The sequence below is a fragment of the Piliocolobus tephrosceles genome, chromosome 1, assembly GCF_002776525.5.
Source record: "Piliocolobus tephrosceles isolate RC106 chromosome 1, ASM277652v3, whole genome shotgun sequence".
NCBI classification, from domain to species: Eukaryota; Metazoa; Chordata; class Mammalia; order Primates; family Cercopithecidae; genus Piliocolobus; species Piliocolobus tephrosceles.
Window position 1 is genome coordinate 104,760,091 of NC_045434.1, and position 24,691 is coordinate 104,784,781.

The 24,691-nt window shown below is 41.4% G+C and overlaps 1 protein-coding gene across 2 annotated transcripts in view; it reads right to left on the bottom strand.

The window, feature by feature from the left end:
• Positions 1-24,691, bottom strand: part of ATP1A1 (ATPase Na+/K+ transporting subunit alpha 1) — a 31,617-nt gene that overhangs the window by 5,564 nt on the left and 1,362 nt on the right. For both annotated transcript variants that reach the window (XM_023222764.2, XM_023222765.2), the window contains exons 2-17: positions 15,095-15,205; positions 14,347-14,406; positions 11,715-11,918; positions 10,980-11,093; positions 10,441-10,575; positions 10,195-10,312; positions 9,514-9,782; positions 8,811-9,009; positions 8,344-8,453; positions 6,257-6,391; positions 5,500-5,692; positions 3,928-4,103; positions 2,486-2,622; positions 1,183-1,333; positions 432-600; positions 136-290 (exon numbers count right to left, since the gene is read on the bottom strand). In XM_023222764.2, the coding sequence (XP_023078532.1) occupies positions 136-290; positions 432-600; positions 1,183-1,333; positions 2,486-2,622; positions 3,928-4,103; positions 5,500-5,692; positions 6,257-6,391; positions 8,344-8,453; positions 8,811-9,009; positions 9,514-9,782; positions 10,195-10,312; positions 10,441-10,575; positions 10,980-11,093; positions 11,715-11,918; positions 14,347-14,406; positions 15,095-15,205 (2,436 nt within the window). The remainder of the gene's footprint in view (positions 1-135; positions 291-431; positions 601-1,182; positions 1,334-2,485; positions 2,623-3,927; positions 4,104-5,499; positions 5,693-6,256; positions 6,392-8,343; positions 8,454-8,810; positions 9,010-9,513; positions 9,783-10,194; positions 10,313-10,440; positions 10,576-10,979; positions 11,094-11,714; positions 11,919-14,346; positions 14,407-15,094; positions 15,206-24,691) is intronic.

Consider the following 24,691-nt stretch of genomic DNA (forward strand, 5'->3'; position numbering starts at 1 on the left):
GACACACACTGGATATTAGTCCTGAGAATTTCTTTTCCCAATACCAGCCTCATGGATGCCAGGAGCACCATGCCAGTGAATGAAGACACAGTTCACACCTCACTACTATTGATCTGTGGCTGTTGCGACACTCACCATGTCAGTGCCCAAGTCAATGCAGAGGATGGTGACAGTCCCCAGTGGTAGTGGAATGTTTGCAATAATAAATATCAGGAAGGGGGTGATCTCGGGAATGTTACTGGTTAAGGTATAAGCAATGGATTTCTTCAGGTTATCAAAGATCAGACGACCTATGAAGAAGCAAGATTTTTTACTGTTAGCTTATGAGACAAGCACATTGGAAACTGAACATATCCAAGAAATATACAGAAATGGATGCTAATGGGCAGTATCTGAATAAGATCTTAGTGTACACCTTAAACAGCTCTCACCTTCCTCTACTCCAGTCACAATTGAGGCAAAGTTGTCATCCAAAAGAATCATGTCAGCAGCTTGCTTGGACACATCTGAGCCAGCAATCCCCATAGCAACCCCAATGTCTGCTTTCTTCAAAGCTGGAGAGTCATTCACACCATCACCAGTCACAGCCACGATAGCACCCTACCCCAGAAAAGGGAAAATGGGTTAATACCAATCACTGTTTCTAGTGATAGAAACAGTGCAATGCATGCCCCCTCTGAGCACTCATTACATACACTGCTCCTTTCCTACTGAGACTATTTATGAAGCCTGAGAACTGTCATAGGGAAGTATTCACACAGGCCCTACACCAAATAACAGAACTGACAACTGACAACAAACATAGCCCCCAGCATTAACAAGGGCTACTCAAAGTAATGACTCTGGTGGGTGGCACTCCAGAAAATCCCATTCCTGTATGCCTGCCCAGTAGTCTCCTGACCACTCACATCTCTACTGCAAATACTAGGACCCCGTATCAGATGACTCCACGGAGGGGTCAAGCTCTGGGACACAGTGGGACACCTGGACTTAAAGTCCTTCTGTCACTGCTAAACCATTAACAAGTCACCCTCTCTATGCCTGGGAGCTTCCTACTGGCCTGTTTTATACAGAGTCTAATACAGCGAGGTTTGCATCCATCAACGTTGCTGTGTTTCCATTGGAACTCCAATCCCTAAAGCCAACAGTGCCCAAAGCAGCCCGATCCTTGTGCTGGCTGACCTGTCTCTGGCAGCCTTCCACAATGATGAGCTTCTGCTGAGGGGAGGTCCTGGCAAACACTATCTCAGTGTGGTACTTCAAAATGTCATCCAGCTGCTCGGAGGTCATGTCCTTTAGATCACTGCCATGCACTACGCAGGCCTTGGCATCCCTAGAATTAGGACAAAAGAAAAAAAAAGTCACTCATCACATCACCAGCATGTGTCCATCACCTCAAGAGGGGATATTCTTATGCAAATCACTTTGTAAACAAAACAAAGAAGGAATTTTCCCCAGCATGTAAAAGCTATTAAGTGTTCAGTACTTTACAGGTTACAGAGCATTTTCATATATTTTATCTCATTTGAGGCTCATGACAATCTTTGGGGCAGGCCTGTCTGTATTCTTTCCCTACCTTTATAAGACACGCTGAAATATAACCAAGTTTTAGCTGGGTGTGGTGGCTCATGCCTGTAATCCCAGCACTTTGGGAGGCTGAGGCAAGCGAATCACTTGAGGTCAGTAGTTCAAGACCAGCTTGGCCAACATGGTGAAACCCCATCTCTCCTAAAAATTTAAAAATTAGCCGGGCGTGTTGGTGGAGGCCTGTAATCCCAGCTACTTGGGAGGCTGAGGCAGGAGAATCACTTGAACTCAGGAGGTGGAGGTTGCAGTGAGCCAAGATAATGACACTGCACTCCAGCTGGGGCGACAGACTGAGACTCCATCAAAGAAAAAAAGAAATGTAAGTTTTAGACAGTGGCAGCGCTGATATAAGACCAAACCCTCCTCTAACCCTAAGATAGGGTGAAAGGGCCCTAAACCTTAAAACAAAACCAATTTGCTATTACATATTTTACTTCATTGCCAAGTGTTTCCTGTGTTTGCCTGAACGACCTAAGTAATTGTCCCTTCCTTATTTTATTTTGTTAGTGTGGACCTGGCAAGTGTCAAGGTGCTAGGTGCTAGGCAGTAGAGCTCAGTGGTTAACAGCATGAAATCAGAAGCTAGACTGCTGAATTTACTACATGACGTCACCAGTTCTGAGGTACTTCAAAAGCCTCTTGAATCCCTAGCTTCCCTGCTCTGCAAATAACAGGTCACCATATCAAGCTCTCAGAACAGTAAATACCATCCAAATGCTAATTATTATGACTTGCTCTTACTTAAAATCCTCCTTAGGAATGACAAGGTCGCTTTCTGGCAGTGCAGGTACATTTCCTACTCAGAGCAAGCCTGGATGCAAACCATTATAGAACCACACTGAAGATTTTAAACCATCACTACTTGCTCAGCAGATTGTGATTTGAGCTTCCTGCCTTACCTGGGGTTCACCTGGCTGACTGGGATGTTGAGGCGGGCAGCAATGTCTTCTACGGTCTCATTGCCTTCTGAGATGATGCCCACACCTTTGGCAATAGCTTTAGCTGTGATTGGATGGTCTCCTGTGACCATGATGACCTGTAATAAACAAGACAATGTGTTGAATGCAACTGCCAAGTAAATGACCTTAAAGTCTTATATCCAGTAGGCAAGAGTAAATACTAAGGATGATTCGGCTTAGACTATCAAAAGGAAAGGAATGTAAATATAAAACTAATAAACATTGATCAGCCAACAATATAAACATATGTATCCACAGAAAGGAAACACAAAGACAATACTCAGGTTTTATCTTGGTACATGATCACTAGCATACACAATGTCTATTTTTCCTTCTACACAGTCACATAAAAATACTTGAAAATTACTAAACCAGCAAAAAAAAAAAAAAAAAAAAAAAAAGATAATCTGATGCTGGTGGGACTGTGAAGGCACCACATGCTACATGCTATTGGCACAATTTGGAGGAAAAGCAACATGTGACAAGAATTCAAAATTGTTATTATTTTTTGATGCAGTGATTGTACTTAGAATATACTTTAAAAAGAGGTAGTCAGAGTGGTGAGGAAATATCTTCTACAAAGCTTTTCAGGGCAGTATTAATCCTGAAAGCAGGCCGGGTGTGGTGGCTCACGCTTGTAATCCCAGCACTTTGGGAGGCTGAGGTGGGCAGGTCACCTGAGGTCAGGAGTTTGAGACCAGTCTGGCCAACATGGTGAAACCATATCTTTACTTAAAAATACAAAAATTAGCCGGGCGTGGTGTCGGGTGCCTGTAATTCCAGCTACTTTGGAGGCTGAGGCAGGAGAATTGCTTGAACCTGGGAGGCGGAGGTCGCAGTGAGCCGAGATCGCACTATGACACTCCAGCCTGGGCAACAGAGCGAGACTCTGTCTTGAAAAGTAAATAAAATAAAATCCTGAGAGTAAAAAACGGAAACAAATCACATACCCAGCAACAGGATTATTAGTGCACTTGAGTAACATTCAGCTACTTAAAAAAAGACGGATACACAGAGGACACCAAACACTCATTAACAAACAGTTAACTGAAAACACAGAAGATATGCCATTCATTGCATAAGGTACATTAATTTAGAATAATGCAATGTTTTAAAACTTCAAGTCTTTTGCTGTTTTTACTTTGCTTACATTTCTTTTTTAAATAACTGCTTTCCAAAAACTTTTTAATTTCTCGTGTGTTTACATCATCATTTTAATACTATTTGGTCTTTTCTGGGTGCAAGTAAAGCTTTGGAGATGAGAAATTAATACTCCAGGTGAGATAAAACAGTTGGCCACCCGGACCTCAAAGGGCAACATTCACTGAGTAGGGTGTCCCAAGGCACTAAGAGATGAAGCCAAGGAGGCGCCTGGGCACTACCTTAATTCCAGCACTTCGACATTTGCCCACGGCATCAGGAACGGCTGCCCGTGGAGGGTCAATCATGGAGATGAGCCCAACAAAGCACAGATTATCGACAGGGAAATTCACATCGTCAGTATCAAACTGGAACCCTTCAGGAAACTGTTCATCTGGCAGAAAGAGGTGGCAGAAACCTGCGAGGAGGACAGGAGCCTTTGAAAACTTCAGTGACGCCAGGCAGGAAGGACAACAGCAGCTTATTCAGCCCGCCTACCTTTCTCTGGAATGTTTACTTTGGAAATTTTTTAAAGTCTGTATTTTTATAACAGAGTGAGGGTTTTGTTTAACATTTATGAACGACAGAGTCACTGAAAGAAAAAAAGCATTTGAAAGAGAGAATCCATCACACCAGGCCTCAGAGGAATTGGAAATTTTTTAATGTGGAGAAGACTGAATTGATAACACTAGTTTTGAGCACCAGTATATTAGGGTTCTAGACTTCCCCACTGATGATGACACTAAGTTATTTGGATTTGGCAAATCATGGAATTAGTGCCTCAGCTGCCTTCTCTGGAAACATCAAGGCCATTTAACTGAATGGCCTGCTCTCTTGTTCATTTAACTGAAACATAATACCGAGCACCAATATGGGACATCATACTAGCTACTTTTGAGGATAAGTACAGATCAGATGCATTCTGCCCAAGGGGTTTATCATCTAGTATAGTTAATACAAAAATCAAGATAATGTAAGACATTCCTTTTAATGTTGTATGAGGTTACAATGATCTTTAACATGCCATGTAGACTCAAAGAAGAGAGACTGCTTCCACTTTGGGGTGGTGGAGGTAGTGAAGTGAAGAATACTTAAGAGAAGATAGCAATCCTTTGGTTCGATAGACACATACGAAAGATACCATGAGTTAGATTTACCCAAGTTAAGAAGAATAGGAAGCATTATATAAATAATGAATGTAGTATCTGTCAAGCTACAAAGTATTATAAATACCCCTTCCCCAAATACATTAGACAATGGGTAAAGGGAACTTCTCAGCCTCAGTAGCTGTCAGGGTAGAAAAAAATAGATAGCATCTTAGACTAAAAGTTTACCGTTAGTCTAGTTTCTGAGCTGAGCATATAAGTGCTCATGTAAATTCACAGCCATTCCAAGGCAGTCAGGAAATAGTATGTCTAACTTAGACACACTAAGAATTAATTACCTTTAATTTAATTAGGCTTATTATTCATGTCCATAGCAACAAAGGTTAGATAAGAAAGATCCTCTTCTATCATTGTGTTTTTTAAAAAAACAAACAACTGACTAGCATGAGACCAAAGGTCTAAGTACAAGTCAGAAGCAAACCATCAGGACGTTGTTTCTCACAGCCCAATACACTGAACATTTCTCTAGCACTTACTGTTTTCAAAATGATAGGGGGCAAATAAACAAGTAGGAGGATTGCCCCTGAAAGACACAGAGGAAGGTCAACAAGACATGGAGGTTCATAGGATCACTTGTTAACTGTCTACCAGACTAGGTTACTTGATAGAAACGTGCCCAGGCACTTTGTTACCAGGTTGTCTGCATACCTAGGACTCGTTCTCCGAGGCCCCCCAGCTCCAAATAGGCATTCTGAAAGGCGTCTTTCAGCTCCTCATCCAGGGGCTGCTCCTTGCCGTGGAGGAGGATAGAGCTGCAACGGTCTAGGATCCTTTCTGGGGCACCCTTCATCACCAACAGGTGTCGGGGTTCTGACGTGTTGGGGTTCTTATGAATGGACAACTGTGAAGGATTGTTGAGATATAAACATTGGATGGTTGGATGTGTGGCAGTCCATGGTGGAAAACGGAGCTTCATTTACTATTTAGTATTTGCTATAAAAGACCCAAGATCCCTTCTTTCTGAACTCTGAAGTATCTTATACCTGTAACATACCCTGACTGCTTCAGAAAAAAAAAAAAAAGAGCACTATGATGTATTCATAAATTCCTGACACTTGTTCACATTAAAAAATAACACATACAGAATTTCAGAACACAGGGATTGGGGCACACTTGTGCACACACACCTCCAGCACCCTCCCCACATGCCCACACCCACCCCACATGCCCACACCCACCCCAAACCAAAAGTATTCAAAAGGGCTCAACAGTGTTTTGCAAGAGGCTTCATTTATCCTGCTGATATTCAACTAAATTACGATATTCTATATGTAATCAAGGGTAAAATTTAAAGCTAAAGCTTATAAAACTCCAAAGGGAGAATATTTCCTCTTCCTGCTCATGTACCTCCCCTCTTTGTCCCCCAGCTTGCTCTCGCCCTCCGTGTACCCATTGATCTTCAGACCTGGTACTTGTTGGTGGAGTTGAAGGGTATTTCGACGATTTTGGCGTATCTTTCTCTCATCTCCTTCACGGAACCACAGCACAGCTCTATACACTTTAAGAGTGCTGACTCAGAGGCATCTCCTGCAACTGCCCGCTGTGAACAGAGACATCATCTGTAAATTATCTCCAAAAAATTTCACTGAGGCATCACTGAAAAACAGGAAAAATAACTCAAGACACATTCCAATCTTGTCAGAGGTAGCAAAGCACGGGCAAGAAGGAAGCAGCGGTGTTAAGTGGGACAGAAGTCCCTCTAGCCCAGACCACTGCTGTTCACAGTGCTTCAGACTCAAACCCAATGTCCTTCCCCGGCCCACAGTAGCTTCTAGTGAAAGAAGGGTGTGGGAAGGTGTCACCCTCCCTACAGGAGGTATAACACACCCTTCCAACCTACTGCAGTCTATTTCTGTCTTCCCCCGGCCTACTGAAAAGTCTCAAAGCCAATCCTATTCCCAACTACCTATTTCTGGTTACTTATCTGAAAATACCAAGTGAGAGACTAAACATTTATAGCACCTTTCATTACCGTAGAATTCTTAAGAAAATGCTTAGGGTCTCAGGACTGGGGACAAACTGCCTGTGTCAAGGGCAAAGTAGAAGACTTTACATTCTAATCATAATTGCGCAAAATTAACTGGGCCTGAAGGATGTGAACTGAAAGCTATTACCAGCTCCAACAGTAATAAAATCGAACCATGTAACATTTTAGTCAAAGCCCATGCTTCAGGTGACACATATTATCTGTGATACATGATGACACACTTATATTTTGACATACTGAAAGCATTTTCAGTTGTAAACAACTTTTATATAGGTAAGCCTTTTAGAACTTTAACATGTAAGGCTGCATATGCAGATGAACAGATCAATGCTCAGAAGTATAGCAGCTCCACAGAGCAAGAAAGTTGGCTGGGTTGGAAAGAAACACAAAATAAGTGGGGGACATTTTAAATAAAAGCCAGCTATTTTAATAAAAGCAAAATAGGGCTGCTTCCCCCCCGCCCCACACTTTTTAGTAATAATGCCATCAAGATGGCCCAACTCCAGAAATACTTGGAATACAGCTTCTGCTACCTTTCTGGGGTTTTTTAATCAGGAAAGATTTGATAATTGTGGGACCTGATGCTCAAAGCCTAGAACATTTCCACTTTGAGGTAAAGAAAAACATGAAACACTTATCTCAAGTTTTATCCCCAAGATAAACAACATTATCCTCAAATCAACATCAATTCAATGCCAAGAAAATCTCCTTTGCAGAATAAATGAGCCCTGTCCTCACCACAGAAGGCATCTGAGTTACATCCAAGCCATATTACCTTTGGCAACTTAGTTTATACCCACAACTACTACAGGCAGCTTCACAGAGAATGTGGGACCCAGAGAGCCTCACATAGCTTTCTTCTCCTACAGGACTTTGTACAATTCACGATCCTTCTGAGACTGCATCTTCACTTGGGCAGCACAGTAAAATCTCAATCATTTCAAACTGCATCAGAATTCCACAGGCTAAGGCTGGGCTTATTTTGGCCTGGAGCTTATTTTTACATCATTAGTAAACAAGCTAAGAACCAGTAAGATAAGATAAGCTGAGCTATTTCAGGAAAATAAATGGCTTAAAGGATTTACTAGAATCTACTGTATCCTAATATGCAAATACGATTATGGAGTCACTACAGCCCTCAGCTCTCACTGTCCACTAGGTTAGGTGATAACATAAACTCAGAGTAGTAAAAGCAGATGAATTAGGTTTTTCACCAATAAAGACTGTCTTCCATCTCTTCCCATCCCACTTTGGTCAGATTTTTACTGCAGCTTCCCTTTTTAATCAACTTATATGGAGCAGGGGGTCCTATAATACATCAGGATCTACAGGCAACACAATGTTAAGTTACAGCAAAGTACTGCACAGACCACTCCAAGTGTTTTACAATGAACAGTCACACAGACCACAAAGGTAATCTGCTACTTTTAACACTCAAATGGCAGTTCTCATGTGCTGTCTACACCCCTCCAAAAGGCAACCCATTAGTTAACTTTTGAGCATACCTTAAGAATAGGTAGGTTTTCCTGGTTAGCCTGAAACACTGCCCTGTTACAAAGACCTGCAATTCTGGACAGAGCAAGCCAGGTAGCTGAAGTCTTGTCAAAAGAGACACCTGATGGAGGCAAGAAAACACAACAGAACAACAATGCATTAACTTCAAAGGCTATGTTCTCATTTCTCCTATTAAAGTCCTATAGAAATTTTCAGTGATACATCTCATTTCCTAATTAATGAAACCAATCACATTTTAGGCATTCTTCAATCACATTTGTAGGGCAATTTAAAGTTTCTGCTAACATGCAAAAAATCAAAATTCCATACCCTTGACTCTTCACTAAATGATAAAAAGAAAGAAAGAAAAAGCTGTCATGAGCATTCAAAAAAAAATTTTTTTTTTTCATGCCATTTCTTAAAAGAAAAAAAACCAAGTGGAGCAGGTGGCTGAGGTGTGTGGTAGCCCTGGCCTTACCACTCTGATTCTCTGTCGTATCAGCTTCATGGATTTGATTGTCAAACCACATGTGGGCCACTGTCATCCGGTTCTGAGTCAGAGTTCCAGTTTTATCCGAGCAGATGGTGGATGTGGACCCCAAGGTCTCCACAGCTTCTAAGTTCTTCACTAAGCAGTTTTTCCTCGCCATGCGTTTGGCGGTAAGTGTCAGACAGACCTAAAAAATATAAGGAAGATTATTACTTCACTCAATCAGGTTGGAATTCTACACAGATTCTTGCTATACCCTAATGTGGAAGAAATTTGTCTAAAATTAAATCTCTCCAACCTTCTTCTGAAGTCTGAAGAAATAGTAAGGGGAACCCATACATGAGGCTTCCCCTTCCTTCCAGAAAAGCAATCTATTAAGAAAAATAGTAATAGGATTCTACCCTATTCTATCCCCCTACTTGATCCCAAGTTCTTCTCCTTTCTCCATGCACTGTTCTGGACCACGTGGTAATTTAAAAGCAAAATGTATGCTTTGGGGTTATCTTACGTATAAACAAATGCTGAGGTTTTCTCACCGTCAAAACTCACCATATGATGTGGCTCTCAAGAAAAACTGTATCAAACATCCAGAATAAAACATAAGCTGGCAATATCTTACAGTAGGATAGCAGAAGAATGTAACGTTCATGCAAGCTGATCTGAGTCAGGGTGACCATCACCTGCCTCTTACCGTGACAGTGGCCAGCAAACCTTCCGGCACATTGGCTACGATGATACCGATGAGGAAGATGACAGCCTCAAGCCAGGTGTACTCAAGGATGAGAGAAAGGATGAAGAAAGACACACCCAGGAACACAGCCACACCCGTGATGATGTGGATAAAATGTTCAATTTCTGCAGCAATGGGGGTCTGGCCTCCTTCGAGCCCAGAAGCAAGTGTGGCAATTCTTCCCATCACAGTGCGATCCCCAGTGTAGACAACAATACCACGTGCGGTGCCTTAAAAAGAAGGGGAGGAGGAACTGTACCTAATTGTATCTAACCTGAAGGAAGCCACAGATTTTACACAATTACATAGCATGGCTAAAAAAGAAAAAGAGTTGACAAAAGCACACTTTTAAGGGCCAGACTTTTGGTTGTACATGCTGCTTGGCAAAGGGACTTCTCTCCATTAGCAGGACAGCAGCTCCAACACCCAGGCCAGACTGGTGTTGTTGACAGAAGAGGCAGGTGGAGGGAAGGGAAACTGCCATAAGGTTTCCTGCCAGCTAGGAAAACACCTCTGCTCTGTGCTTGACACAAGTTGTCAGAAATGGAGCCAATAAAACAAGAGATTGTGCCTATGGTTTTGATTTTGTTAATGCCCAAGAGAAATACCACACAGTGCTCAAAGTGCCAAAAAACGGCCTACCTTCAACACAATTGGTTGAAAAGAAGGCAATGTTCCTCGTCTCCAGGGGGTTTTCATTTGTGAAATCTGGAGACCTAGTCTGGGGTTCTGATTCACCAGTGAGTGAGGAGTTATCCACCTGCATGTGAGGAAAAGAAGAAAAATGTCATGTGAATACACCGCCTTATCATGGGCTACTGTACCCCTCAAATCCAGCTGCCCAAACAGCAGAGCTAGCCATGAGGTTTGTTAAAATAAAAGATCCACCTTGCAGCCATTTGCAGATATGATTCTGAGGTCAGCAGGAATTCGGTCTCCTCCTTTTACTTCCACCAGATCCCCAACCACAACATCCTCTGCATTTATGCTCATTTTCTCACCATTTCGAATCACAAGGGCTTGCTTTGGAAAGGAAACCATTTATACCGTTAGTATACCAACAAAGAGAAGGTAGTGTCCAAAACAAGAAAATAAAATTAAGAATGGTCTATAATCCTAATTACCTGAATACATAACAAAGATACTATTCACTTTTGTATTTATACAAGTTACAAAAGCTTCCTCACCAGTTTAAGAGATACTGCTGTAACAAACAGTGTGCCTGTATTCAGAGTTTACATTCAAAAGAAAGGCTACCACTTTTTGGGGTAGAAGGAAAACAGGTTGTTTTGGGGCGGAGTAGAAGACATCCATCTCTCTGATGGAGTCATGTAATATTTGGAAGACCTTAACTTCACACTAATTCACAGGCTGACATGCTTGGGGCTGTCAAGTCATCCACTGGGGAAGGACAAAGCATCTGGTACCTGAGGGACCATGTTTTTGAAGGATTCCATGATCTTTGAACTTTTAGCTTCTTGATAGTAGGAGAAGCAACCAGTTATGATGACAACGGCTGATAGCACCACACCCAGGTACAGCTGGAAGGGAAAAGACAAGTTAGGGCCCGTGGCTCTACACAAGAATTAGGGGCATTCAATTAATTTTTTGACTGAATAAAAAACAGATTTTTAATAGAGAAACCAAGATTTCGGAAATATAGAACTCATGTTTTCTTATTTATCCTTCTAAAGACCACATAGAAAGGGTCAGAAATGGAGTCAGTCACATCAACACTTGACCACTAACTGGACTTTTGGAAATGTTCTAGATGCATCAGTTTCTCCTGCTTTATAAAACAAAGATTGTTTTTCAACCAACTTGTGGATTTTGAAAAATGGCCACCAAGCATTTCTGGACAGGTGGATGTGCCAACATTAAAAGCTGTGCTCTGCCATCCAGTGGGTGGCGGCCGGGCCTGAGCAGAGCTGCCTGTTGACAGCAGCACATGCAGGTGGGCATCCCACTTGTAAGAGCATCTACAACGTGGGTGGTAGAGAGAGGAACTGGAAATGAAGGAAGACTGGATGGGCCTCGAAGGCAACAGCTGCTGACACTATTCCTCAGTGTTAAAGAGTGGTAATTGAGAATAAGTGGGAGACAAAGACGGAGAAGATATCCGACGTGTACTACAAATCCATGTGCTGAATTACAGAACTCACATTATCATTTTGAGGTTCCTCTTCTGTAGCAGCTTGGATGCTATAAGCCAAGAAACAAAGAATCGCTCCAATCCACAGTAACATTGAGAACCCCCCAAAGAGCTGCCGACAAAACTTGATCCATTCAGGAGTAGTGGGAGGGGGAGTGAGGGCGTTGGGACCATCTCGCGCCAGGATCTCAGCTGCACGAGCAGATGTTAATCCCTGCGAAGCAGTGGAATATAAATAAGGCAAAATGTACCAGCACTTACAAGCCAACATACCTATCTGATAGCTGGACAGCTGCAATAAGGATTTAAGGAAGAAACAAAATGTCCCAAGCTAGAGAGCCAAGGTAAAACCTAGCAAATTCCTCCATGAATAATTCTGCTGATGAGCCAGGCTCCAAAGGGTTCAGGCAAACAATATGCCCACGTTTCCCAAGGAACCCGTAACACCCAGATTAAAACTCTTTAAATTGATCCATCAATAAATTTGAATCCAGCCTGGTTTCTTCTAAGTTTTAGATCAAGGGATTAATGCCAAATTGCATTTCTGCCAAAAAGGTATCTATTTTCACAAATCCATTCAGTTTTGCAAATTAACAGCTTTGAGTTTTCTATGTATTGATTCTGTGGGGAGGGGGAAAAACCCCTCTACAAACTTCAAAAGAGAAAAAACTTCCTGTAGAAATCCGTTGGGTTAACAGCCAAGTTTTAAATATACAGCTTGATTCTTTGCTTGTCTGGCAGGCAAGGACTCACCTCCATGTGCATTTTAGCCAACTCCCAATAAACCTGTTGACTGAAAAGTACTCACTGGAAAAATCCACTCTACCAAAGCCTGCTATTTTTCTAATGGGTCTTAAACCCAAGATTCACTGACAGCAGGCAATTATATATAAGCTCTCATTAAGAGAGGAAAGAAAATACGATCACTTTTATACTCTCAAAATATCAAGTCAAAAAAAATAAAATATTTTTGTCTAAAGAATCTATTTATCTGTATTTTGTGCTCATGTTACCAAACATTTGAGTGCTATCTACATGCCAGGAACTGAATTCAGTGTTTTAATTAACTTGTTTAATTCTCATGACAATCCTTTTTAAGGCATTATTAACCTCATTTTACAAGTAAGGAAATAGACCCACAGCATTTGAGTAATAATGGGCATAGGTCGGAGACAGCACACTTCATTAAGACTCTAATAAAAACTTAAGTGAGATGTGAAGTGGCTACAGAGACTGCCTGGCACACAGTGAGCAGAGTCACTGTTGGCATGTTGTTCTAAGTCGAGTCGAGGCCTCCTCTTGGGAGCTTAAAGTGCCTGTGTCAAGAAAAACGCTCTCAAACCACGTTCTTCTCTACTCTTTCTTTTTTCTTTTCTTTTCTTTTCTTTTTTTTTTTTTTTTTTGAGACAGAGTTCCACTCTTGTTGTCCAGGCTGGAGTGCAATGGCGCAACCTCAGCTCACTGCAACCTCCACCTCCCAGGTGTAAGCAGTTCTCCTGCCTCAGCCTCCCGAGTAGCTGGGATTACAGGCACACACCACCACACCCGGCTAATTTTGTATTTTTAGTAGAGACGGAGTTTCTCTATGTTGGTCAGGCTGGTCTCAAACTCCTGACCTCAGGTGATCCACCGCACCCGGCCTCTTCTCTACTCTTACACCACAACAATCAACACAGAAGATGACTTCTGTGACCAAAGGTGTGGCAGTTTCTCCCCACCACCAAGATTTCCTCCAGTTAAATTCCAACACTATCTACCTGGAAAATCAGAAAGGTGGAACAAGATTAGAGTCCTGCCTTGTGGCAGGTGAAAGGAGGGCAGGAAAGAGATCCTGTTTCTTGAAGCCTGACACTGAGGTCTAACACACCCAACATTATAACAGAAGACTATAATAAGGGCTAAGGGAGTTATGAACCAGGAACTGTGGACAAAAAACAATATATATCAGAACACCACAGTACCCATGGCTCTTGATGCCTTACTGAAAAAATACTACATATTGGCTTGCTATTCAAGTTATTCCCAGACTTTTCAGTGATTATCTGGAAATAAGACACGCCTAGACTATTTACTTTTATAACATTTGTTACACATTTAATGTCAAAAACCTCTAAATAACAAGGATACATAACACGTATTTTATGAAAAGGTTTCTTTAAATTTTGTACAAAACAATTTACAAATAAATGATGGAATAACTAAACAAATGATAGTATAACCGTAACACACTGCAATGGACTAGCTGGGAAAAGTACAAAAATGTGAACTGTTGAAGATTCAACTAGGTGAAATATTCAACTGAATTCAACAAATGTAGAAAAATAAAGGGAAAATTTATCATCAAAAGGTCAAGGCATAAGCATGGCTTTGAAGCCAACTGCAAGTCCTGGTGTTCCCCATTACTGGCTCTCAACTACTATAAAATAGGGAGAAGAAAATAACATCCACTTTCAAAAAGTTTCAGGGAAAAGAAACAGTAGCATACAAAAGCCCAAGCTCTGTGCATGTCACATGGTAGATACGCAGATGGTGTCTGTCGTTTTCTTACTAGAGCCCCTGAGGTTAGACCTGTATGTAATACAGGGGAAAGTACAATACGGAAAACTAGGATTTTGTACAACAGCCTTCAAACGAGAACATACCCGGCTCAAGTCTGTTCCATATTTACGATGAAGTTCATCAAGGCTAAGTTTATGATCATCCTAAGGGAAAAAAAACAGAAACAAAGAAAATAAACAGTGTAGTATAAAAAAATGACAAAAAAATAGCATTACTCATTACTATTCATTAAGACTTCAATTAAGTCTTATCATTAAGCTTATTAAACGAAGTGCAGATGTTTTCTTCAGTGCAGAAGTTGGTACGCTTTCACCATCGCTTCGTGGCTTCACAACCACACAGCTATCATTGACAGCTCTTCACTGGAGAATGGCTGAAGCTGAGTGACGGTGGCCCATTACTACTTGCCGCAACACTTCAGAGAAACCCAGCAGCTCTCAGGATTCTAGTAAAACCTTATCTGCCTTCTCTGATGACCAGGTCAATTCTAGACAGGTTAAGTAGATGGAAGCTTCCATAGCCTGGAGAGGCTGAATTTCCCAATGTTTGATATAATACAGAGAAAAGCAAAGACTCATGATATCAACCTAAGTTCCTTCTGTTAATCTGTGGTTATGCCAGAGTGACTGCATTAACTTTTCCTACCCTCTAACAGCTTTTAAAAAGAAAATGTTCAATATTAACCTCTACGACAAGATAGGATCTGTACAGCTGCTATGATCTCTTTTAATATGAAGCAGTTCTTTGACTGAAGAATACAGTGAGGTCTGGGGGATTAAAAATCATGGATTTTTAATAAGGATGGAATACAATATTCCTCCTAGTACTTACCATAGAAACTTCTTTCTTCAGTTCATCCATGTCCCTGTCTTTTTTGCCCTTTTTGCCCTTTTTATCACCTTGTTCTGAAACAGCTGCAGGCTCATACTTATCACGTCCAACCTGTAGGAGAATATGGGAAAAGTAAGGCTATGAATTATGACCTCATCTGAAACTGAAAATTCTGGAGCAGGGGATTTTGGTAGTTTTTAAGGTAGTCATAATTTGGAATAGTCATTAAGATAATAGTCAAGAAAATGTATGCCCGTATATTGCATACTACATAAGCAAAGCAATCTACTATTAATACATTGGCTCAAGATACAGTCTCTCCATCCAAGAGCATTAAGACCAGTGGGAAACTCTTAACACCTCTGAAGCCACCGGTAGGCTTCAGAATGGCCCTGCCAGCACCACTTCCATTTGGGGTTAATGAGATTTTTGCTATCAAAATCCCTATTCTGCAGCCTTCCATCTTCCCTACTGAAAGAATGAAACTAACTTTACATTATTAATTTAGAGTGCAATATTGTGCTTATGAGTCCACATTCTCAATCAGACAGGCTTGAGTTAAAATCCTGGGCTTTATCACTTACCAGCAATGTATCCTTAGTCAAGTTACTAACTCCTACATTTCAATTTCCTCTTCCATAGTGTGGAGATAAAGAATACTGCCAACTTCACTTTGTGTTTTTAAGGATTAAATGATACAATACACCTAAATGCTAGTACTTTTATATTATTTATAATCTTTGCCTTGCAAATACATTATTACATATCAAATTTAAGTATCTTTAGTGCTCACATAAGAACACTCACCTTTACCAGCTTCTCCTATTAAAAAGTCAGCCTAAGACTCCTTAAAATTCTTTGCATAAGAGATTTAAAAAAAAAGGGAGCCCCCACCCCATTCTGTAGCCTGAAAATAAAACCTCCAAATGAAAGTCTCTGGAAATGTTTTGACATAAGCAGGATGTAGGAAAAGTGTGTGCATTATCACATAATTCACAGGATCCACCTACGCCTCTCGAAAACTGGAACAATTTTTAAAGAAAATGTTGATTCTATAGTTTAAATTTAGATTGTTCCACTCCCCCACCCCTGTTGAAAATCCTTGAGCTTATCTACACAAAGCCTGAACTTGGTGCTCCAAAGCTCAGAGGAGCAGAAGAGCCCCTTGTTCCAGACACCTCCCCCTGAAGCAGCCTCCCACAACTACAACTTAAGGCCAAAAAGTAGACATTAGCAGTTTTCTTAAAATGCATGACATATGGTGCTATTACTATTATTTTGTGGTTCTTCCTTACTCATTTCTAACTTTCCTAAGTGCATTACCAGCTACTAAAGCAATAATTAGTAACTCGTGTCCAGACTGTAATTTTATTGTGCTGAAATGAAAAAAGAAAATCAAAAAGTATATGTGTGTTTCAGTCATAACTAATACAGTTGCAAATAAAAGACAGTGTTCACTTAAATTTAAAAATAGGCTCTTAAGACTCCAAGGAGAAATCCTTCTCCAAATTCACTGGTGTGGCCCCCATGTAGAGACATATTATTTACCTTTTTAACTTCTGTGGTCACGTGTGCAGCACTACTTGACTAATAACTTCTTCCAACTGGGTGGGTTCTTTAGTTTCTATCTTATCTATTAATGAAGCAGGTCTAAAGATAGTCAACATTCTTGACATTCTCTCCACTATGGAGCAACCACATTTGTTGGTGCCTCTTTCAGTACAGCTCTTGGTGCCAGAGTTTAAATGCAAAATAGTAACACATACAAATGGACAAATAAAACAAAAAGGAAAAGGCAAGTCATCTACCAGAAAGGAACCACAGCTAAAGTACTATTTCCTTCATACCTTTAATGAGAAAGCACAACACTTAAAAACCATTTTAAAGACATTGACTAAGGATCTCTGAAAGATTTATGTGACCACTCTGTATTGATTTCCTTTTTTTTTTTTTTTTTTTTTGGGATGGAGTCTCACTCTGTCGCCCAGGCTAGAGTGCAGTGGCATGATCTTAGCTCACTGCAACCTCCGCCCATGGGTTCAAGCAATTCCCTGCCTCAGCCTGCTGAGTAGCTGGGATTACAGGCTGTCACCACCATGCCTGGGTAAGTTTTGTATTTTTAGTAGAGGCGGGTTTTCACCATCTTGGCCAGGCTGGTCTTGAACTCCTGACCTCGTGATCCACCCGCCTTGGTCTCCCAAAGTGCTGGGATTACAGGCGTGATCCACCGCGCCCAGCCTGTATTGATTTTTAAAATACAGCTCACAGATTCTCTCTGAGCAAGTTGAATATCATTGAAATATATTTCAATAAATCAAATAGTTATAACCCCTCAGCTTCATCATCTGGATGCTTTGCTTATTCTCAGACTTCCAATATCTTCCACTCCAGAAGAGAAAGGATTACTAGAGCAGCTAGGCTTTGAACACGTTCCAAGGTTTTACCCCCACTTGCAAAATAAATGTCTTGCCCATAGCTTCACCACTATCAATGCTAAAGTTAGTTGGGAATCTAGATTCCCTGATAACTCTCCCTTTTCTTTATCCATTCATGCTAGGTAGGGCAAAGTTTTAAATGAGGCCATTTGTGGGTGAGACATGGTAAGTATTAACAAGTGAAACCGCTTTTTCTTCAAAATTTTAGTTTTTTCACTAGGCAATATGTGTCTAGAAGAACCAGGCAGCTTATACAATTTAGTTCTTCTCCACAAGTAAAATAATAACTTAATATTAGCTTACCCTGGTGGGAACCAAATATTACTTAAGTCCCTATCAGTCTCAATTACCACAGTCTCAAAGCTGCAAAAATTCAGAGTCAGGGAGTACACACTGAGTGAGATGAACAGTGGTAGAATCAGGGCAATGTTTCCTTATTATTTTTTAAGGCATCTGGGAAAAACAAAGGTCATGGGAAGGGTGAATGATAAATACGGCGTTTCCTCGATCAACTACAGTGACCTTCCTGCTCATCTGGGCATTGGGCACACACTTCTACTTTTTCAGTTAGAAAGTTCAGGTCACTTCCACCCTCCCAGAGGACTGGGAGTGATTAACCCTCACTCTCACCATGTTCCATGTAAGGGCACCCCCACCGCTTTGAGCATCTCTGAGGAAAGGTACAATGGAAACTCAATGGATTACACCATTCTCTAAAGGGCCACTCATAAAAATGAAGTTGGGTTATGGTTTTTTCCCCCCCCTTCCATTCTAATTTAGGAAGTGGAAAGTCACAGCAAGGGCAGGGGTTTACCCACGGTGACACAGCTTAGCACAGCGTCATCATTTCATCCTGTGCTTCCCATGGATTCTATCCTCTCAAAGATTAACTAAGCATTTTGCTATTTCATCTGGGTAGAGGGAAAAGGTGCCCAAGAGATAAGAAGATAAAATTCTTGACAGGAGGAACCAAGGTTAAAACATGTAACAAGGTTCACTCACTTAAAAACATATACCGAATCCTCACAGTCCTCACAATGAGTGAGACATCCCCAAGACCTGCTAGAGCTAAAGATGTTGCTTCCTCTTTTTTGGCAGTTAGCCATTTAATAGGGACAGGGTTGGGGATAGATATGACAGATGTAGAAATTATCCCAAAATAAGCAGGAGCTTCCATCCCAGAGGTGTATCGCTTGAGGTCTGTATAAGCTACAGCCACCACCAAAGGCCTTCATACCCATCCCAAACACCAGCCTCCAACAGGGCAGGATGTGAAGGCTTTCTCAACCTGCATTTTCCCCACCATATCAGCACAATGTCCCGTGGCCAGCAGGGAGCTCAGAATTCTTCAGACTTCTGAAATTCCTGCTGAAAAAGTCTAGAGGGTACTTGAAAGTTCAAGACCCCCCCCAATCCCTTCAGACAAGTCTGCTAATGGTGTTGAGTCTGCCAATTTATTCTAGTGTTGCCACATGCTTGCTACATGACCTTTGCCTGTCGGACTCAGTTTCCTCATCCCTAAAATTGGAGTAATACTTGGTATAACTATTAAAGAACCTAAAGAAGGCATTTTCATAGTCTGATTAGTCAAGAAACCATCAACTCTGAAAAATAAAACACCTAAAAACTGGACTATTTCCAAAGCTCACAAACAAAAGCTTTTGACTGGCAAGAAGGGCCAGGACAGCAAAAGGAAGTGCCCCAAATGCAGCCCATTTCAGAGTTGCCAAGAAGACTGTAGAAACGGCACCTCTGGACACGATGTGGCAAATACCACTTTAGCAGGGAAGTTGTGTGATGGACTCTGACCCTGCTGGTTCCCTAGAGGCTGCCAAGTCTGGGCTACCCTTAATATAAAAGGTATGGGGGAGGGGTGCTTTCTTTTCCTGGACAGATACATTTTTAAATCATCCAACACCATTGTGTATGTAAAAGTATTCTCAAAGCACTACACAAAAGCTATTATTATAACTTGGTCTTAATTAACATATACATTACTGCCATTTTTCACTTTCTACAAAAATTCTTTTCAAACCATTGAAGAAAAAACTCCTTTGGCATTATTTTTCATTTGGTCTTATCAGTGAAAACTTAAAGAAAATAACAGTCAAAAAAATGATCTGGCCCAGTTTATTGTATCTCCATTTGCTCCTAAATGACTAAGTAGTTTAGTTTATGTGCAAGGAATTGTGTAGCCAGGGAGTGGAGGGCTAAGGGATGGCCGGGGTTGAGGGAGGACACTGTCATAGTACCATGGCTGCTATCCAGTCCCAGCAGCAGCACATCACTGCAGGAGCAGCAGTTCTCTGCAGAGGAAGAGGAGGTGAGCCTGAGGGGCCACCATGCCTTCATATTCCTTCTCTTGCCCACCCAAATAAGCATGCTGGAGAATATAATTTACCAAGGCCAAAGCAGTAGGTCCCTTTGTGAACCAGTTCAGTATATCCAAACTTGGGCAGCCCATCAGCCAGCAAGGGTCAAAAAACAGCGACAGATCTAGCCAGCAAGTTCCCTCAACCCAAAAGAAAATGACTTGACTTTCCTCCCCAATCTGCCTGCATGTCAATTCTTAATGAGCCTGACAGCCTACCCTACCTGCAGTAGTATACATCCATGATCATTCAAAAAATAAAAATTCTAAAAGGTGTAAAGAATCAGTGCAGTTTAGATGTACTTTTGTTTTTACAGTTATTAAGAATCAGAAAAAAACTTCAGTTTCTTCAATGGAATATTCTACCTCTACATTAGGCACATGGGTTATGAAAGGTTAAAACTTTCTGCTTATTCCTTAACTCTCCCTATTTGCTGACCACCTTACCTCCTTTTTTCATTTTACCAGAGTGCTCTGGTTTGAGACAACTGATTAATAATCAGCATATGCGTTATGAGAGGACCAGAACAATTCCCAGTAAGTCCTGATCACTCCTCAATTAGTACCCTGAAGCTTAGGCTAGGAAGGAAAATGACTGCCAGGCTGAAAAGGATAAAGGCTGTCCAAGGCCCTAAAGAAATGTCACATGAATTGAAATAATAAAACAAATGTGGTGCCATGGAAGCATTACATGGAAGATAAAAGAAACACACAAGAGGATAACCCCCAAAGTGCATTAGGGACCTGCCCCTACCTGGTAACAGACTAGAAAGAGAAATCACAGCTCACTGATCCACACAGCAAAGCCCACTGAGTCACAAAATCTTACACTGACTATCAGGCCCCCAAACAATACAAGTCCCAAGGACAAAGCACAAGCTACCATGAATCAACTTATCAAATCACCGAGACAGCCAATAGTCATTACTAAATAGGGTTTGAATAAAACCAGAAAGAGATCACGTGCAGATATATTTCAACATAAGTCACAAAGGAACTAGTGAGTGAGGTCTAAAACCAGATAAAGAGATTCACTGTAAAGTCACAAAGGAACTAAGGAATGAGGTCTATTGGTGAAAAATCCCTTTGCTCAGGACCCAAATAAAAACCAAACCAAAGAGAAAGTATAGGGTGAAGGGTACTTCTTTCCTAACACAATCTGCCATCCGAAACACCAAATAAATACGAAGAACTTCTTGTGGATTCCTGACAACAGATTTCAGCACAACTAATGAGGTGAGTCATATGCAAAGAACAGTCTCTGACTCCAGCCAAAGAATACACACTTCCTCTCATACACTCAATTCATAGCAACGTGAGAAAGTTCAGACCTGACTAGGTTCCATATCCTTCCTCCAAAATATATAAATGAAGGAGAGTTTTAAAAATGAGTGAGTAGGTTTTACAGTTCTCTCTACTGCACATTATCATGTACTAGACATGTACTTTCAGTGTAATCTAGAATTGGACAGCTCTGGCAGGGATGGGAAACATTTTGCCTGGTGTTTTGTCGTCCAAACCCAGCCACTCTGATTACTGTGAGCCCATCTGATCTGACACTCGGGTTTCTTCTTCTAGCCTGTTGGCTGGCAGAGAGCCCTGGGCAGCTAGAAGAAGTCAGCACAGCACAAATGCTCAGGCTCCCTCTCATCACAGAAGGCCGAAAAGCCCATTTTATTTTGCAAGACTTGGAAAACGTAAAAATGATCATCAACTGCAAACAAAGTCCTTCACCTGAAAAGTGAAAGTAGACAGAAAGATGCTATTAAACAAGAGATTTGCTTGTTGAGCAAAGATAACAGTTGCAGTAATGTCAACTGACACCTCTACTTGACTTTCCTATGAAGGGCAATTAACATTATTTCCCATTATTTTCAAATGTTAGTATGTTCTCAGGGTGAAGGACAAAACTGCTCTCTAATTTTGAAAGGGCTAATGACTTACTGACGAAGAGCAAACCCAGTCTGTAAAGATTTGATCTTCTCTTGGCTCTAATTACTGTACCTATGTAAGCCCAATAACAATAGCCACAACTCAGGCTGGCAGGGCACTCCTTCCATAAACATAACATAGATTATTTCACTTGATCCTCAGGATGAGCATTCCATCCAAGAGCCAGATGAGAAACCGAAGCTTCAGGGCTTTTATTTTATTTTTTAAACCTGTTTGTTTTTGAGTGAAGAAACTAATTTTACTTTACCATACAAAATCCTTCAAAGCTATTTCAGTTAAAGCCTTTCTTGTTCTTAAGTTTAGATATATTTAAAAGAACATAGCCTGATTTGAATAGAAAGTCACTTATCTGTTCGTATGTTGCTAAAATAATCAGAAAACAATGACTGAGGGTACTGGAATGGAGCATGGATGAGTGCCAAGTCTATTGTGCTATAAAATGTTGAATTCACTTTTATTTTTAAATGCAATTTAGGAATAACGTTCCCAGAAATCTGTATATTTTAAGTGTTAGCCCTCATCTGGACAAACATCTAACTGGATTTTTAAAGGCATCTTTTTTTTTTTTTTTGGTTTCTTTTTTTGGGCTCTCAGGTTTACCACTCTCTCCCCATCTTCCCAGGTTTAGGAGGCAGGCCTCCCCCTTTCCTACCCTCCCACCTGCAGGTGAGTCACTAGAGTGCTACAAGCTTACTGGCAGGGAACACTACAAATTAACAAACAGTAAATTACCAAAAGGGGATACACCCTTATAAAAGGGTACAGAAAGAACCCAAGAAGCAGGGAACTGTTACACACTGAACAACTGACAGGCAAAGGGTGAGGCACAAGTGCTCTCTCTCCACCCCCCAGCTCTAGGCACTAGTTCTTCCGGTAACTGCTCCACTAGTTCCCAGCCAGGCCCGGGCAACTTTCCACTCTGAGGCCTCTGCCTTACAATGCTTTAAGTCTAAAGTACTAGCTTTATAGCAGCCAGAGGAGCTTTAGTCACACTTTCAAGCTGAGCTCCAAAAGGGCAGCTGATAACATTACCATACAACCAGGATTTCTGCTGACATGTGCATCCCCCACTGCCACCTTCACTGGAACCTTTTTTCCCTGCCCCTCCTTAAATCACTACTCATAAGCTATGATTTATCTTTTAGGTAACTAATATTCAAACTAAATCCAGAATGTAGTGAAGGACCTGGTGAGACCCCCTCTCCTCATCTTTTACACACTTGAGAAAATAAACTTTCCCACATTTCTCAGCAGTTATGGTGTGTACCTTTGGTGAGTGAAACAGTTGCGGGTGGTAGGCCTAGCTAAAGGTTTAAGCCGAGTCATTGGCAATAAAACCCAGTAAGAAAAAAAGGGACAAAATCCTATTTCATCCAGGAATGATTCAGCAAGAGCTGTTCTTTCATTTTCTTACCAAATGCTTAGGAACTAGACTTTTAAGGATATATAAAACCACCTGAAATATCATCAAAAGCTAGGCCACAAAGGGTACTGAGGAGAGGAGGGGAAGAAATTTACAATGACCTTAAAAATTAGCTGCCGGCACAGGCTTCCTGGTTAACCAATTATCAGCAGGGCTTTAGTCACCACTCCACCCACATTTTAATCCCCATGTGGAAAAATCCCAACATGAAATATTCTTCTGAACATTTGGACGATCACAATAAGTCACTGAGGACAAACACACGGACAAACACACAAGTAAACTAATGTTCAATGTATCAGAATGCTCAAAACGCTAACTACCACCCAGCAGCCAAGCAGCTCATTATCCCAGTGTTCGCAGCTATAATTTAATCTTGTGTTTGCTAGCCACTATACATTTTGTTGTAAGACATCTGAGTTTAAGCTCTACTAACTGTTCAGGTGGGTTACTACCGCATCACTACTGTGCATGTGTGCTTGTGTGTGGTTAGAAAAAAAGACATCCAGATACATGGACATAACTTAGTTGCCCAAACCATCTCCATGGCCTATTAATTCAACATTACAAATACCCCAGTTTCATCTGAAGAATAAGTTTTGAGTTCTGTATAAATAACTCAATGTTAAAGAGTAAATGTATGTTCAGGCTTGAGGCCACAGGCTGTTCAAGAATCAGGGACGCCTGGTCTGTCACTAGTTAACCGTTTGACCTTGAGCAAGTCACTTCACCTTCCTAGGCCTGGGGCACACATCTGTGATCTCTAACCCCCCCCAAATTAGCTCAGGAAGTAAACTTTTTTCTTTTCTTTTTCTTTTTTTTAAGGGAGGAGAGACAAACAATGAGCTTTAAAGTGCTTGTTTACAGAAATGACCAAGGGTTTGATGGTGTGGTAAAAGCACAGGCCACTAACCCAGTCTCCATCAGGGGAATGGAGACGCCCTGCACTCGGCTCTGCTCTCTGATGCCACTTGACCTGGACCGGCCCTCCACGCTGTATGCTTTTAAAGTGAGGCGAGTTGTGCATTTCCACTTGTGCCTGTTCTCCCCACCAGGTCCAAGCCTTTCAATTATCTCCTTCAAAACTCATTTAGAGTCCCAAAGGAGTGCAGCCTCCCTCTGCTCCTGTCGCTCTGTCTACACCCAGAAACCTCAGGACCTTCAAAGACCTATTCAGTGTCTGCACTGTGCTAAACCCTGGAGGCAACGGAGTGTATTCTCCCATTTGTATTCTCATGACATGGTCACTTTCACCCCATGAATTCCGAGGTTATTTTATGTAAATTTTTCTCAACTGGACTTTGGGTCCTTTGGGGTCCGGGACCCAGTCTCCTGCAGTACCTACGGGTAATCAAGTCTTCGCTTCAGAAATGCAGGAAAGGGGCGTTGTGATGATATTCCCACCACGCTCCGCG